This window comes from Ranitomeya variabilis, chromosome 2 (genome assembly GCF_051348905.1).
Source record: "Ranitomeya variabilis isolate aRanVar5 chromosome 2, aRanVar5.hap1, whole genome shotgun sequence".
NCBI classification, from domain to species: Eukaryota; Metazoa; Chordata; class Amphibia; order Anura; family Dendrobatidae; genus Ranitomeya; species Ranitomeya variabilis.
This window is the reverse complement of record NC_135233.1, coordinates 214,400,963-214,418,248: the sequence shown is the minus strand read 5'-3', so window position 1 is coordinate 214,418,248 and position 17,286 is coordinate 214,400,963. Positions and strand designations below refer to the sequence as shown.

At 47.2% G+C, this 17,286-nt stretch overlaps 1 protein-coding gene across 8 annotated transcripts in view; it reads right to left on the bottom strand.

The window, feature by feature from the left end:
* Positions 1-594: 594 nt before the first annotated feature.
* The window catches only part of GAPVD1 (GTPase activating protein and VPS9 domains 1), a 71,745-nt gene continuing 55,053 nt past the window's right edge, over positions 595-17,286 (bottom strand). For all 8 annotated transcript variants that reach the window (XM_077283595.1, XM_077283597.1, XM_077283596.1 and 5 more), the window contains 5 exons: positions 11,791-11,978; positions 10,947-11,160; positions 5,224-5,296; positions 2,814-3,011; positions 595-958 (listed from right to left, as the gene is read on the bottom strand). In XM_077283595.1, the coding sequence (XP_077139710.1) occupies positions 818-958; positions 2,814-3,011; positions 5,224-5,296; positions 10,947-11,160; positions 11,791-11,978 (814 nt within the window). In that variant the 3' untranslated portion in view covers positions 595-817. The remainder of the gene's footprint in view (positions 959-2,813; positions 3,012-5,223; positions 5,297-10,946; positions 11,161-11,790; positions 11,979-17,286) is intronic.

Genomic DNA, 17,286 nt, shown 5'->3' with positions numbered 1-17,286 from the left:
TATAGGGCCCGACTGGGCTTTTGACCATTGAGAATTTACTGGCCCTCGACATGTACAGTAAAGAAAACCCTGTGATAGTTCTTCCGTAGAAGTGCTCGGATTCACACCTCCCGGCGGGCATGTAGTCATATAGGAATCTTTATACATAGATTGTGCCTCCGGGATATCAATAATTATCATTAAACTGCATTCTGACTATATTAATTTACAGATGGCTACTAAGCAATCTAGAGTCCTGCCATCGTATATGTCCAAGACCAGAGAGGAAAGCGATAAAAAACAGAAAAAAACCCCATCCCGTTCACAATCTACTTTTGGCAATATTTAGGAGGAGGAAGTATGGTAAACCGCTTCTCTTTACAGCCGAGCGTCCATGGTTTAGGGGGTGCGAAGCTTTACTCCCAACAGGCAGTAAAGCGAGACTCTCCTGAAATTGCCGCTAATCCCTATAGATACTTTGATAATGAAGTGATCACAATCATGGAGTTGAGGATTTTCAACCTAAAATACTTGAAAATATCATGGTCCCTTTTTTTTTGCATTTAGAAACCCCCTCCGCCCCCGCCAAAGAAATAAATAAAAATCCAAGCAAAATAAAGGTTATTTCTGTATTAAGTTTAAAAGGATGTAATATTAGAAATGGGGACGGGATGTAATGAAGGAAAAACAAAACCCCAAACCAATGCACCGCAGGCCGCTCCTACCCAGAAAGGGTCCGCTAACGCCTCTCTGTACAGCTATGATACAAGACGCGGGGCTCTGCTGCCCTCTGCTGGCAGGAAGATGGCACATCCTTTCAGAAAGCAGCCGGCTGACATTACTTGCGATCGTCGATGGTTTTAATGAACTCCACAGCAGCCGTGAACTGCATCCACCAGTACGACTCCTCTCCGGTGAGACGGTTTGAGTAGAAGTTGTTGATGTACTGTACAGTGGACAGGAGGCATGGCGGGTTAGCCTGGAAAAGGGAACAGAGGTGACTTGTTATCTCCACATAAAAGCATCTATGGAAAGCCCCCACGTGGGGCGACGTAGCCCCCTCCTGTCATCGTTGCTCCTACTGTGCCTTAGTCCCATTAGCTTGATGCCAAGTCTAAAAGTGTAAGGGATAAGGAATCAATATAATACCAAGAAAACGCCTTTAACGCCTGTTTACACCGTCCTGACCGGGCAAAATTTCACAATTCTGACCAGCGTCACTTTAGGTGGAAATAACTCTACTATCATAGGTTCTGAGAATGGTTTTTGTGACACGTTGCACTTCACGTTAGTGTTACATTTTAGTTGTTAGAATATGCACTTATTTAATGAAAATATCTAAAAAAAAAAAATGTTGGAAAATTTTGCCAGTTTCAAATTTGGAATTGTTATGCCCTTAAACCAGAGAGTTATGTCACACAAAATAGAAAATAACCTTTCCGCATATCTACTTTACAGCAGCACCACTTTTTAAACAGTTTTTTTTTTGTTAGGAAGTTAGAAGGGTTAAAAGTTAATGAGCAATTTCTCATTTTTCAAACAAATTTTACAATATCTTTATTTTCTTTAGGGACCACATCACATTTGAAGTGACTTTGAGGGGCCTATATGACAGAAAAATACAAAAGTGACACCCCATTCCTAAAACTGCATACTTCAAAACCACATTCAAGAAGTTTATATTAAACCTTCACCTTGAGGTACTTCATAGGAATTAAACCAATGTGGAAGGAAAAAAAGACAATGTTAATTTATAACCATAAACAAATGTTGCTTTAGCCCCAAATTTTTCACTTTCAAAAGAGAAACGGAAGAAAATGGACCCAAAAATGTGTTGTGCAATTTCTGAGTATGCGGGTACACCATATGTGGGGGGAAACTACTGTTTGGGTGCACGGCAGGGCTCGGTAGGGGAGGAGCACTGTTTAACTTTTGGAACACAAAATTGGCTGGAATAGATTGCGGATGCCATGTTGTGTTTGGAGAGCCCCTGATGTGTCTAAACAGTGGAAACCCCCCACAAGTGACACGATTTTGGAAAGTACACCTCTTGAGGAATTCATCCAGGGATGTAGTGAGCATTTTAAAGGGAATCTTAGTAGGATCAATCCTCCTAAGCCATCAATATTGGCATGTAGCCAATAAGTTCATAAAATGACCCCTTGAAATCTGCGATCCCATGTTTTATTCCAGAGAAATCCATGTTTTTCTTTTATGTAAATGTTGGTCTTCATTTTCTGATTTTTTCTCTTAATAGTTTTTTAGCCTTCTAAATGCTGTGATTGCTAGAGCTTGGCTATCATTTAAGCTGAGCCCGGTGGTGATCATGTGTTGACATCTCCTGTGCCCGCATGATCACCATGATGTACTGGTTCATCCATTTGTGGGAAAGTGTTAAAGGGGCTGTCTTGTCTAAATGGTAAAATTGGAAAGTCCTGGTAAAATCAATTAGCACCGCAATTTACCACTAACTAAAAGTAGAGATTTATTATAACATAGGATTATTTTTATTCTATAGCTTACTGCTCATTGACTAAATACCAACCACCTCAATCGGCAGCAGCCAATCTCCTAGGCACGCAGTGCAGTGCTTACAAGCTCTTTGCTTTAGATCTTGCAAGTGACGCTCTGAGACGGCCTCAGCTCCTCGGAAATTGCACAGCCAAAGTGGTCTCAGCTTGGAGCATGAGAGAGCGCACAATGTGGACCCCTCATTAAGGGAAATAGAAGAATCGGCCCATTGTAGGGATGTTAATATAATGTAATTCCTGTAGTATGTATTGTGTCAATGCAAAGGAAAGTGGCAAAGGCAAAGCAGCCCTCTAGATCCTCACCTTAATGAGGACAAACACCAGAACAGGGACAAAATCATCTGCTCCGGGGACCGAGTACTCGTTGGCGAGACTGAGGAGGTTCATGATGGTAGAGCACATGCGCATGATACACTGCACCTTATCACTGGGGGTCTTGTATGCGCTAATGGTGCGGATCTCAGCCTGCGCCGAGGGCCACGGAGCCTCCCTCAAGTAAACCTAAGAGAAACAGGAATTATTATTCCGCACCTGTGAAGGAAGCAGCCATACACTAAACTACACACCTCCCTTCCTGCAACACCAACCCTTCCCATACGCTAAACTACACACCTCTCCTGTGACACTAACCCCCCACATGCTATACAACACACCTCCCCTCCAGTGACACTAAACCCCCCCATACTCTATACAGCACACCTCCCCTCCTGTGACACCAACCCTCCCCATACGCTGAATTACACACCTCCCCTCCTGTGACACTAAACCCCCCCATACTCTATACAGCACACCTCCCCTCCTGTGACACCAACCCTCCCCATACGCTGAATTACACACCTCCCCTCCTGTGACACTAACCCCCCACATACTATACAACACTCCTCCCCTCCCGTGACACTAACCCCCCACATACTATACAGCACACCTCCCCTCCCGTGACACTAACCCACCACATACTATACAACACATCTCCCCTCCCGTGACACTAACCCCCCACATACTATACAGCACACCTCCCCTCCCGTGACACTAACCCACCACATACTATACAACACATCTCCCCTCCCGTGACACTAACCCCCCACATACTATACAACACACCTCCCCTCCCGTGACACTAACCCCCCACATGCTATACAACACTCCTCCCCTCCCGTGACACTAACCCCCCACATGCTATACAACACACCTCCCCTCCAGTGACACTAACCCCCCACATGCTATACAACACACCTCCCCTCCCGTGACACTAACCCCCCACATGCTATACAACACTCCTCCCCTCCCGTGACACTAACCCCCCACATGCTATACAACACACCTCCCCTCCAGTGACACTAACCCCCCACATGCTATACAACACACCTCCCCTCCCGTGACACTAACCCCCCACATGCTATACAACACACCTCCCCTCAGGTGACACTAACCCCCCATATACTATACAACACACCTCCCCTCCCGTGACACTAACCCCCCCATATACTATACAACACACCTCCCCTCCCGTGACACTAACCCCCCACATGCTATACAACACTCCTCCCCTCAGGTGACACTAACCCCCCATATACTATACAACACACCTACCCTCCCGTGACACTAACCCCCCACATGCTATACAACACACCTCCCCTCAGGTGACACTAACCCCCCACATACTATACAACACACCTCCCCTCCCGTGACACTAACCCCCCACATGCTATACAACACTCCTCCCCTCCCGTGACACTAACCCCCCACATGCTATACAACACACCTCCCCTCCAGTGACACTAACCCCCCACATGCTATACAACACACCTCCCCTCCCGTGACACTAACCCCCCACATGCTATACAACACTCCTCCCCTCCCGTGACACTAACCCCCCACATGCTATACAACACACCTCCCCTCCAGTGACACTAACCCCCCACATGCTATACAACACACCTCCCCTCCCGTGACACTAACCCCCCACATGCTATACAACACACCTCCCCTCAGGTGACACTAACCCCCCATATACTATACAACACACCTCCCCTCCCGTGACACTAACCCCCCATATACTATACAACACACCTCCCCTCCCGTGACACTAACCCCCCACATGCTATACAACACTCCTCCCCTCAGGTGACACTAACCCCCCATATACTATACAACACACCTACCCTCCCGTGACACTAACCCCCCACATGCTATACAACACACCTCCCCTCAGGTGACACTAACCCCCCATATACTATACAACACACCTCCCCTCCCGTGACACTAACCCCCCATATACTATACAACACACCTCCCCTCAGGTGACACTAACCCCCCATATACTATACAACACACCTCCCCTCCCGTGACACTAACCCCCCACATGCTATACAACACTCCTCCCCTCAGGTGACACTAACCCCCCATATACTATACAACACACCTCCCCTCCCGTGACACCCCCAATATACTATACAACACTCCTCCCATCCCAGGACACCTCTGCTTCCCATACTCTACACCCCTCCCCATACATAGTATTATCCTGGCAGCCCCCCCCCCCAGCTGTAGACAATACAGGACCCGGCCAGTGGAACCCAACACACCACACACAGAACCCGTGTCACGGTCTGGCACACATCTCATGACTGCAGACTCTTATTATCTGATTGGACAGCGGACGTCTGCACTTCCACCAATATGACTGCACTTTGCATCTGAGCTGGGAACTGACCTCCGGGATCTGCAGCGCTCGGTGATTGGCGGTCACCACTTTGGCCAGTCTTTGGATGTGTTCGTAGAGGACCCTGTTTGGGGGGGAAAAAAGGCAACGAATGAACGGAGTACAAGTCCTGGTATATCAGACAGAACCTGACAGCTGGCTCCACATTGTTCCAGTCTTGGTCAATTTTCCCTTTTGAGTGAATTAACTATAATAAAACCTATAAAATCAGTGATGAGAAGTCTGTCTGTGACAAAAGGGCTTCCGGCCAATTAAACATTTTTATAAACTGCTCAGAAGGGTGTAAAAATCACATGTCACCTTACTGAATCCCTCATCTGCTGGCCAGACGTGACCGCTGCAGCCATTCACTGGTTGTAGCGGTAACTTGTGGGTTATGGCTGTGGACAGTGATTGGCTGCAGAGGTCACGTCTGTCCAAACACAGGTGGAAAATCAGAGACCAGTAGAGAAACCTGGGAAATTTTGAACAGGAGTAGTGGGGAGGGGAATTGGTAAAGTATTACTTACAATACTTTTGTTAAGCAACAGGGGGCGCCATAACAACTATATTCAATTACTAAATTATTAAAATTGCTTTTTTCTATTTTTCATTTTATTATTTTGCAAGATCCAATAGAAAAATGTAATATATTGGTGGACCAACTCCTTAAGCCCTTTACCCCTGAGGGTGGTTTGCATGCTAATGATCGGGCCAATTATTCAAATTCTGACCATTGTCCCTTTATGCTTCAACAGATCCCGCTGATTCTGACATTGTTTTTTCATGACATATTGTACTTCATGTTAGTGGTAAAATTTGTTCGGTATGACTTGTGTTTAAAACAGAAATATGGCAAAAATTGTGCAACTTTCCAACTTTGAATTTTTATGCCCTTAAATCAGAGAGTGATGTCACACAAAATACTTAATAAATAACATTTCCTACATATCTACTTTACATCAGCACAATTTTGGAAAGAAAATATTTTTTTAGTTAGGAAGTTAGAAGGGTTAAAAGTTGACCAGCAATTTCCCAGTTTTCCAACAAAATTTACAAAACCATTTTTTTAGGGACCACCTCACATTTGAAGAAACTTTGAGGGCCTATATGAAAGAAAATTCCCAAAAGTGGCAATTCTAAAAACTGCACCCCTCAAGGTGCTCAAAACCACATTCAAGTTTATTAACCCTTCAGGTGCTTCATAGGAATTTTTTGAAGGTGGGGAGAAAAAAAAATGACATTTTTTTTTTTTTTATATACAAAAAAATGACTTTTTTTTATTTTAACAAGGACAGCAGGAAAAAAATGGACCCCAAAATTAGTTGTGTAATTTCTCCCGAGTATGCAGATACCCCATATGAGGGAGAAAATCACTGTTTGGGTGCACAGCAGGGCTCAGAAGGGAAAGGTGCACCATTTGACTTTTTGAATTCAAAATTTGTGGAACAATTGGCGAATGCCATGTCACGTTTGGAGATGCTCTGATGTGCCTAAACAGTGAGAATCCCCCCACAAGTGACACCATTTTGAAAACTAGACCCCTCAGGAAACTGATCTAGATGTGTGGTGAGCACACTGAACCCTCAGATGCTTCACAGAGGTTTATAACGTTGAGCCGTGAAAATAAAATAAAAATCAAATTTTCCCCACAAATATGTTTTCAGCACAAAATATTGCATTTTCATAAGGGTAACACGAAAAATTGCACCATACAATTTGTTGTGCAATTTCTCCTGAGTGCATAGATATCCCATATGAGGAAGAAAACTACTGTTTGAGCGCACGGCAGCGCTCGGAAGGGAAGGAGCGTCATATGACTTTTTGAATGTAAAATTTCCTGGAATCATTAGCGGACGTCATGTTCCATTTGGAGAGACCCTGATGTGCCTAACCGTGGAAAATTCCCTGGACAAGTGACCTCATTTTGGAAAATAGACCCCTCAAGGAATGTATTTAGACGCATGGTAATCACCTGGATCCCCCAGGTGCTCCACAGAAGTTTATAACGTTGAGCCGTGAAAATAATGAATCCCATTTTCCTCACAAAAATGTTGTTTTTGCCCCAAGTTTTTAATTTTTTTAAGGGCTAATAGGAAATTTTGGATTTTTTTTTTTTTTTAACAACAAACTGAGGTCCACTTTTTCTTGAATGCGCCAATACCCTACACAAAATCGGAAAATATTTTTCAGGCACAGTTCAAAGCTCAGAAGGGAAGGAGCGCCAGATTTTACAGTTATGGTTTGCAGGTGCCATAACCCACTGGGAGAGCCCATGAGGTGCCAGAACAGCAGAAGCCCCCATAAGTGACCCCATTTTACGAACTACACCTCTCAATGAGTTCATCTAGGGGTGCAGGGATCATACTGATGCCACAGGTATCCCATTGGTCAGTGAGGACAAAATGACTCCATTTTTACCATCAAAATTTAGTTTTAGCCCCAGATTTTACATTTTCACACAAGTAGTGGGTAAAAATAGCACCAAAATTTGTCCCACAATTTCTACTGAATGTGGCAATACCCCTTATGTGGCTGTACAATACTGCTGAACCATACGGAGAGACTCGGGAGGGACAGTGCGCTATTTGACTCCTGGAGCGCAGATTTTCCTAGAAGAGTTTGCAGACTCCATATACAGAGCCCCTAATTGTTAGAAGAACAGAATACCTCCCTCAAGTGACCCCATTTTAGAAATTATACCCCTTTGGGAATTTATCCACAGGTGTAGTGATGATTTTGACTCCATGGGTCTTTTTCAGAAACAAGCAGCAATGAATGTTGCCGAGGGAAAATTGCAAACTGCCTTTGTAGTGACCAGTACGTTGTAGTGCCCAGTACATTATGCTCAGACCGTGCTTCTGGAGACATGCACCTGTACATTAGGTGGACTTCTCATTGTTTTAGAAATGCCAAACGTGGACGCAATATATGGTTTAGGCACACTGGGACTCAGAAGGGAGGGGGAGAGCATTTGGATTTGGGGGCACAGAATTTGCTGAATTTCTTTTGGCAGGTGAGGAGCCATTTCGCTTTTCCAGATCCTTTGTACTACCAGTAATGTGTAAGCCCCCTATATTTCCATTAACAGATGACAGACCTGAGTGGGGGCTTGCTTTTATTGTGGATTGAGTTGAAGCTTTTATTGAGAACATTTTACATAATGCTGAGATCACATTTATCCTGCGCTCTATGCTGAGCACTTACTTTGGAGTTTCCATCTAAACCTGAGTGACGTGATTCAGATGAAACCCCCGAGGGATCCATTCACTATAATGAGGCAGCAGAGTTACTCTGGACTGCGTCTGGCCTCTGTTCACAGGTGTCCTTTTCAGAAGAGCAAGGCCGATGGCACTTTTATGCAATCCAAAAAAGATGGACACTGCTGGATCACAGGTCCTATGGCGTCCACGGTGTCTACATCTGCCTCATTATAGGGAATCTTCAGCGAGGGGTTCTGTCTGAATCACGAATTGGTTTTATTTATTTTTTATGCCTTTCCTCATGCGGTATACCTGATTAGGTGACTGTATTCCTCGGATCGGTGCGATTACAGTGACATCAGATTTATATTGGGTTTTTACGTTTGGCTGCTGTCACACACTAAAAACAATTTGTATTGCAAAAAATAGTTTTGCATCACCATATTTTGAGAGCTATAATTTTTCCATATTTCAGCCGACAGTCATGTGATGGCTTGATTTTTGCAGGATGAGTTGACGTTTTTATTGGTACCATTTCGGGCACATGACAGTTTTTGATCGCTTTTGTATTCTGATTTTTGTGAGGCAGTATGAAAAAAAAAAACCCAGCAATTTGGGAATTTCTTTTTTTGGTGTGTGTGGGGGGAGTTGTTAATTCCATGGGTGGTAAAATTGATAAGGCAGTCTTATTCTTCTGGTCAGTACGATTACAGCGATACCTCATTTATATCTTTTTATGTTTTGGCGTTTTTACATGATAAAAACTATTTTATAGAAAAACATAATTTTTGCATCCCCTTATTGTGAGAGCTATAACTTATTTACTTTTTCGCTGATGGAGCTGTATGGTGGCTTGTTTTTTGCAGTACAAGATGATATTTTCAGCGGTACCATGTTTATTTATATCTGTCTTTTGGATCGTGTTTTATTGCACTTTTTAAGCATTGTTTTTTGCCTTGTTTTTTATTTATTTTGATGGTGTTCGGTTCATTGCGGATGAAGCAATATCAAATATGTGTACTTTTATTGCTTATATTATTAAATATTTAAAGATACAATATATTTTATTTATTTTTTTTTTTTTATATATTTTCACAATTATTTAATAACATTTTTTTGTACTATGGGACAATATTTTTTGTAGGCTGATCGCTTCTATAGCATGGAGATGAAGCAGCATCCCCCATGTTGTAGAAACTGTCAGCTCTGCACTGACAGAGACTTGATGATCATGCACTGCACATGATAAGCATATTTCCTAGCTCTGGTGACCCGGATGTCATCATGACAACATCCAAGTCACCATGGCAATGATTGGGACCCCGCGTCACGCCACGGGGTTGCCGATCCAAAGGCAGAGGGGTTGTCAGCCCTCGCCCTCCACCCGGAATGCTGCGATCATGTTCAATCACAGCATTTCGGGGGTTAAAGTGTCGGGAGCATCCTGTGACTGCTCATGGCACTTCGTGCCGAGTGTCAGCTGTCAATCAGTTGACACCAAGCGGTGATCACCCGCACACCACCCTTGTGCGTGGGCGATTGCTATGTAATTTGACAGCAGCATAATATAGGGGCAGAGACCCCGATTCTAAGGATGTCACTTGTTCAGCAGCTTTCTGTAGTTTCAATACAATCAGTGTTTTATCAGCAGGAGATTATCACTGCAGGGCTAGGACTCACGTGCAAGGCAGTCAGTTCAGTCAATCTGTGTAACCCCTCCCCCACCACTAATTGGCAGGAAGCGGTCAATCAGTGGTGCGGGCGGGGTTATACACAGCTCAGCATTCTAGCAAAGCTATGTCTACAGCAGACAAAAAAAACAAAAACTGATTTATTTTTTTTTCATCAAAACTACACTAAGCAGTCCAGTAAATGATACATTGCTGGAATCAGGCTCTCAGCCCCTACATCATGCTGATCTTACACTACATAGCAAAAATCTATTGCCTTTAAATGAAATGTTCTGCAACTTTCATATATACTTAGTTTTTAATTTCTTCACAACTTTAGAGGTATAATATAACATTGTAGAACTTTATGATGACTATTTCACTAGATCTGGACAATCCCTTTCCGGAATAACTCTGGATTTTAAAGGCGGTTTCCCCATCAGGTCTAACCCTGTCCCTATGTTGTTTGTCTGAAGGGGACCCTGCTGAGAACTAGGAGCCCCTCTACAGGAGCAGCCCCCACTTGGGTGGCCCAGTACCACCCATACATCACATGGACATTAGTATGAATGTCGGCCATGTCAGGCTACATTTCCTTAGGACTGCAGGGTAATGTGCAGCAGGTCAAGGCTTCTTGGTCCTCACAGCTGAGCAGCACCAGTGGCTCATCGCCTTCCAAGACTAGAACTGGCTTTTCGGATTACTCCCATTAGCTCGAACAAAAATCTTAATAAATATATTGGAATACTGCTGTGTATACCCTCGGTATAATGCCCTAAAACCAGAGGTATACCCCAAGAGTCTCCTGGCCCTCCTGCCGTCACTCACTTCTCCCATCTGCCTCCTTTTCCCTCCAACTCACTGGTCACGTAGTACGTCGGCATCCTGGTTGGGGTAGAAGGCGAGCTTGAAGATGCGATTCATCACGCTCCTCTCAATGGCAATTTGCGCATCTTGTAGCTGCTCCTCGCTGGCGTTTTGCCAAATCACATCTTGGGCCATAGCTCCGTACAGAGACTGCAAGAACTCCTCCACTTGGGCAGTTTTATCATCGGCGGCCGTCAGTTTCTGGAAGTCTACAGACAGAGAATAGAAGAAAACAGCGTACACCCCTTACAGCAGTACTCATACCTAGTGTTTCTCCGTATATGGCGGGGTACCAGCATCGCAGGTGGAGCGAGAACCGGTGTCCGCAGGGGCCAGGTGGCACGTGGATACAAGAGAACAGGAAACCGCTCCAGCATCCAGGCAAGTCAAAGTAATGCAGTTTAGAGCTCATAAAATCCAGAACGCCGACGCGTTTCAGGCACCCAGGTCCTAGGTAATAGCAACGGCCGATGTCGGAGCGGCTTCCTTTTCCATCACAATTGCATTGTTTGGGCTCCTGAAGTGGAAGCAAGGGCTGTGTCGTGCGGCTGGACAGCTGCGGTCAGTGACTGACAGCAGTATTTTAGCGGTTAGTGTAGAAAAACTATAAAATTGACTTATGTGCAATACAAACAAATATACATCCCTGACCAAACCACTTCAACAGATGAATGAATTAGTGTGGACAAATCCCCAAAAATGCAGATGTGGCCACTAGTGATGGCCGCCGGTCACTTATGGGGTCTTGTAAGTGAAGACATGGCAAATCTTACATTTACCCTCCAACCTGGAACACAAAAACGAATTGACGAGATCATTGCGCGAACACAAAGATTTACCTTGAATGAACTCTTGGATCTTCTTCTCTTTGCTCTCTAACAAGAGGCGGACGCAGACCGTGGTGAAGTAGCGGGTGGAGACCTCCTTATCCCGCAGAACTCTCTGCAGCAGTCGTTCCAGGTGAGCCTGTGTGCTCTGCAGCCCCTGCCGACACCTCGTTAGATATGCAATGTATGAGGCTCTTTTCCTACAATGAGCAGCGGATCAAGAACAAATCAGCACAAAGCAAGTGTGAATAAGAAGTATTCAGACAGATTTACCCCGATAGCCCCCTACTCTGGACCTTATGCTCTTTGGGAGCGGACCACACACTCTAGTAGACCTGGTCTAGCCATGTGAAACAAGTATTACTTCTTACACCCATTGATAACAGGTAAGTTCTGATTGCTGCGGTTAACCAATTACTTGTTGCTGTTAATCTCTAAATCTTTCAATTAAACAGATGCCAGTTTACTCCAACTTCCATTGGGACCCCCAAGACGAGATGGTAGGGCAGCAATAAGTTACCATGGCAGTCGGGGGCCTCGTTGCTGCCATCTTGGTACTACTCCCTAAAAACATACACTTAAAAGACATTATGTCAATAAAACAAACAAAAAAAAACTGGATTTTTGGTTGCTTACCGTAAAATCTGTTTCTCGGAGCCTCCATTGGGGGACACAGGAACCATGGGTGTATGCTGCTGCCACTAGGAGGCTGACACTATGCACAAAAAAGTTAGCTCCTCCTCTGCAGTGTACACCCCACCAACTGGCATTATACTCTTCAGTTAGTGAGAAAGCAGTAGAAGAAAAACAGTAAGGTTGAAACATAACCACAAACATGAGAACTGTATACATGAGAACAGTCACAGAACACAGAACAGAGAAAACTATCATGGGAGGGAGCTGTGTCCCCCAATGGAGGCTCCGAGAAACAGATTTTACGGTAAGCAACCAAAAATCCTGTTTTCTCTATCGCCTCTCATTGGGGGACACAGGAACCATGGGACGTCCCAAAGCAGTCCCTGGGGTGGGAAAAACAGACTTCCATCAGGTCAGAGGATTCACCACTGCCGCCTGCAAGATCCTTCTGCCTAGGCTGGCGTCCGCTGAAGCGTAGGTATGGACCTTGTAAAATTTGGCGAAAGTGTGGATGGAAGACCAGGTTGCCACCTTGCAAAGCTGTAGGGCGGAAGCCCTGTGGTGCACCGCCCAGGAGGCGCTGACTGCCCGGGTAGAGTGAGCCTTAATCCCAGGAGGGGGCACTTTGTTCTTGACCCGGTAAGCCTCCAGAATTGCGGTTCTGATCCAGCGAGCAACAGTCGCCTTAGAAGCCGGTAGGCCTCTACGAGTGCCATCAGGAATGACGAAAAAAGAATCCGTCTTCCGGAAAGCGGACGTTGTATCTAGGTAGATCCTTACTGCCCTGACGAGGGCCAGCTTGTTTAAAGATCGCTCCAGAGGATGAGTCGGAGCTGGACAAAAAGAAGGTAGAACGATGTCCTCGTTGAGGTGGAAGGAGGAAACCACCTTAGGAAGGAAGGAAGGTGGAGGCCTGAGGACCACCTTGTCCTGGTGAATGACCAAGAACGGAGGTCGGCAAGAGAGGGCCGCCAACTCGGAAACGCGGCGGATAGAAGTGATGGCCACAAGAAAGGCCACCTTCCACGAAAGAACTGACAGGGGAATCTCCCTGAGAGGCTCAAAGGGGGAAACCCTCAGAACGTCCAGGACCAGATTTAAATCCCATGAATCCGCCGGGGCCCTATACGGAGGGACAGCATGGGCTGCTCCTTGAAGGAAGGTCTTAACCTGTGGCCGAGAAGATAAAGTCTTCTGAAAAAGGATGGCCCTTTAGGGAACTAAGAGCAAGGCCCGAATCCAGTCCTACCTGAAGGAAGGCCAAGATGGAAGGCAGGGAAAAGGACAAAGATGGAACGTGGTTGGACTCGCACCAACGGAAGTAGGCCTTCCAGGTACGGTAGTAGATCCTGGAAGACAAAGGTTTCCGCGCCTGGATCATGGTGTGAATCACCTGGTCCGAAAGGCAGGAAGCTCTTAGAACTGCGGTCTCAACAGCCACGCTGTTAAACTGAGCGACCGAGAATTCGGGTGGCAGATCGGACCCTGAGAAAGCAGATCGGGCCTGTCTGGAAGGCGTCCGCGAGAAGGTTGACGATCTCCGCGAACAAAGCTCCTGGGTCAATCAGAATGACTGGCACCCCTTCCGCTTTGATCTTTTTCAACAGTTTGGGAAGCAAGGGAAGGGGTGGGAACAGGTAGGGCAGCGAGAACTGTGACCAAGGAATGGCCAGAGCGTCGACGCCCACTGCAAGAGGATCGTGAGACCTGGAGACGAACTGAGGAACCTTCCTGTTCGTTTGAGACGCCGTGAAGTCCACGTCCGGAGTCCCCCATCGAAGACAAATCTGATGGAAGACTTCCTGGTGCAAGGACCATTCTGCCGCGAGACCCTCGCGGCTGAGGAAGTCGGCGGCCCAATTGTCCACGCCGGGTATATGCACCGTGGATATCACCGGAACCGTAGCCTCTGCCCAGAGAAGGATCTTGGATACCTCGGCAAGGGCCAAGGAGCTCCAAGTCCCCCCTGGTGGTTGACGTAAGCCACAGACTTGGCGTTGTCCGTCTGGATTCGGATTGGTAGGCCCCTGAGAATCCTTTCCCAGTGGCGGAGGGACAGAAAGATGGCCCGAATCTCGAGGACATTGATCGGCAGAGTTGACTCCTGCGCTGACCAACGGCCCTGAACCGTCAGGTGGCGAAACACCGCACCCCAGCCAAGCAGGCTGGCGTCCGTCGTCATCACTTGCCAGTGAACTGGAAGAAATGACCTGCCCTGGGAAATGAGAGGTGACGTCAGCCACCAGGTGAGGGACCGTTTGACCCAGGGAGAGAGTCGGATCGGACGATCCAAGGAGAAGACAGACCTGTCCCACTGAGACAGAATGGCTTGCTGAAGGGGTCGCAAATGGAATTGGGCGAAAGGAATCGCTTCTAATGTTGCTACCATCCTCCCCAGAACCTTCATGGCCGATCGCAGGGAGGGAGGCCGAGGACCCTGGAGCAAGCGTACATCCCGACGAAGGATGGATCTCTTGTCTTCGGGAAGGAAGACTTTGGTCTGACGAGTGTCGAAGAGGATGCCCAGAAAGATGATGCGCTGAGAAGGAATAAGGCAGCCACGCGAAATGGGCTAGGGTGTCGAGAACGATGGACAGACTTTCGGGAGCCTGAGAAAAGGACGGAGCCTGCATGAGGATGTCGTCGAGGTATGGAAACAGAACCAGACCTCTGACCCTCAAGATGGCCATCAGCGCCGCCATGATCTTCGTGAAAACTCTTGGGGCGGTTGCAAGACTGAACGGCAGGGCGACGAACTGAAAATGTTCCTGGAGCACCGCAAAGCACAAGAAACGGCGATGTCCCGGGAATATCGGAACATGGAGGTAGGCGTCCTGAATATCTATGGAACACAGAAATTCCTGAGCCTCCATGGAAGCAATTACTGAACGAAGGGATTCCATCCTGAAGTGCTTCAGACGAACTCACTTGTTCAAGCAATTTGAGGTCCAGAATGGGAAGAACCTTGCCGTCTTTTTTCGGTACCACAAAAAGATTCGAATAGAACCCTGTGAACCGTTCTTTTTCTGGGACGGGAATGATTACTCCGGCTTTGAGGAAAGAAGCGATGGCTGCGAAGAAACCCGGAACTAGAGTGGGGTCTCTTGGAGGTTGGGATTCGAAGAAACGATCCCGGGGTCGTGAAACAAACTCTATCTTGTATCCCGAGGATACAACTTCCCTGACCCATGCGTCCTCTACTGAGGAGATCCAGACGTCCCTGAAGAAGAGGAGACGGCCGCCCAGCTTGGGAGGTGGGCTGGGGTCTTGCCGAGAGTCATGCCGAGGTGGATCTTCCAGCCCTAGACCTGGAGGATCTACCCTGGGAGTAGCGAGAATGCCAGGAAGGAGTGGGTCTAAAGGATACTGCCTTCTTCTCTTGACGTGCCTGTGGCCTCTGTTGCTGCTGGGAAAAAGCGTTTGACGCCGCAAAGCGACGAAAAGGCCAAAATTGCCATCTTGTAGGAGAGCGACGAGGTTTAGCCTGGGGAAGAAGAGAACTTGTGCCCCCGGTGGCGTCCTTAATGATTTGGTCCAACTTGGAACCAAAGAGACGTGAACCCTGAAAAGGCAGGCTGGCAAGGGACTTTTTAGAAGAGAAGTCCGCCTGCCAGGCCTTGAGCCAAACGGTCCGACGGATGGCAACAGCGTTGCTGGACGCCTGGGCCGCACAAGACGCGGCATCCAGGGAAGCGGAGACCAGGTATTCGCCCGCACGAGAAATCTGGTTGGCAAGCTCCGCCAGCTGTCCAGGTGGAGCTCCGTCCAAGATGCCCTGACGGAGTTGTTTGGCCCATTTGGATATGGATTTAGAAACCCAAGTGGAAGCAAAGGCCACTATAACTCTATCATTAGAGTCTTTCAGAGATGCCCCGCCGGATAGCGGGAGGACCGTGTTGGTGGACAGCCTGGAAACTGGAGGATCCACCGAGGGAGAAGCCGTCCAATTAGCGGTGAGCTCCGGAGAAAAAGGATATAAAACGCCAAAGCGCTTTCCTCTCTGAAAGCGTCTGGTCGGATTCTCTCTTTCTCTTGTCATGATCTCCTCAAATTCAGGGTGAGGGGCGAAAAACTTGGAGGGTGGTTTAGACCGTCTAAATGAAACCGCCTGGTCTGCGGGTTCCGTAGAGGAATCTTTGATGCCACAGGTCTGATTTATTGCTCCAATAAGGTTCTGAACCATATCCCTCATGTTGGAGATTTGGCTCGAATCCAGCTCCGAAATATCCTCCGAAGGCGCATGAGAGAACGCCTCGCCTGACTCAGGGGAGGAGAACCCTGGGGAAGCCAACCACAGAGAAGGACCGTGGGGCGAGATGGAACGGGAAGAGGACTCGGCCCGGCGTTCCTGTCTGGACCTTTTGCGGCTTATAACGGAAGGCTCGGACGGGGCCTCCTGCGACCCGCTGGCTACTGCGGGGGTCTGCAGGGGCAACCTATCAAGCAAGGACACAAGAGTTTGAGACACCCGTGTTAGATCCGCTACGGATTGTAACAGAGAGGAAGCCCAGGCTGGGGTAGAGGCTTCGCTCTCGAGCGGAACAGCAGGGGGGTCCTGGGCGGTGGGCATAATGGGGTTGCTGCAGGTCTGACCGAGGGGAGAGGACTGACCTGACGGAAGTTTGCAGTTACAAGTTGAACACGCAAAGTGTTTGACTAAGACAGAGGAAGTAGAGGCAGAAGTAGGAGGACGAGAACGACCTTCCTTGGAAGGAAGTAGACATGCGATCGAACCCCTGAGAAATGCCAGAAGGTTAGGGGACAGAAGGGCAGAGGAGAGTGTCAGTCTGCAGAGCAGAGCTACTCACGGCAGGCGATGCGATTTTCGGATGGAAGGCTGCACGGTTTTGAAGATGCGCTTCAGAATGATCC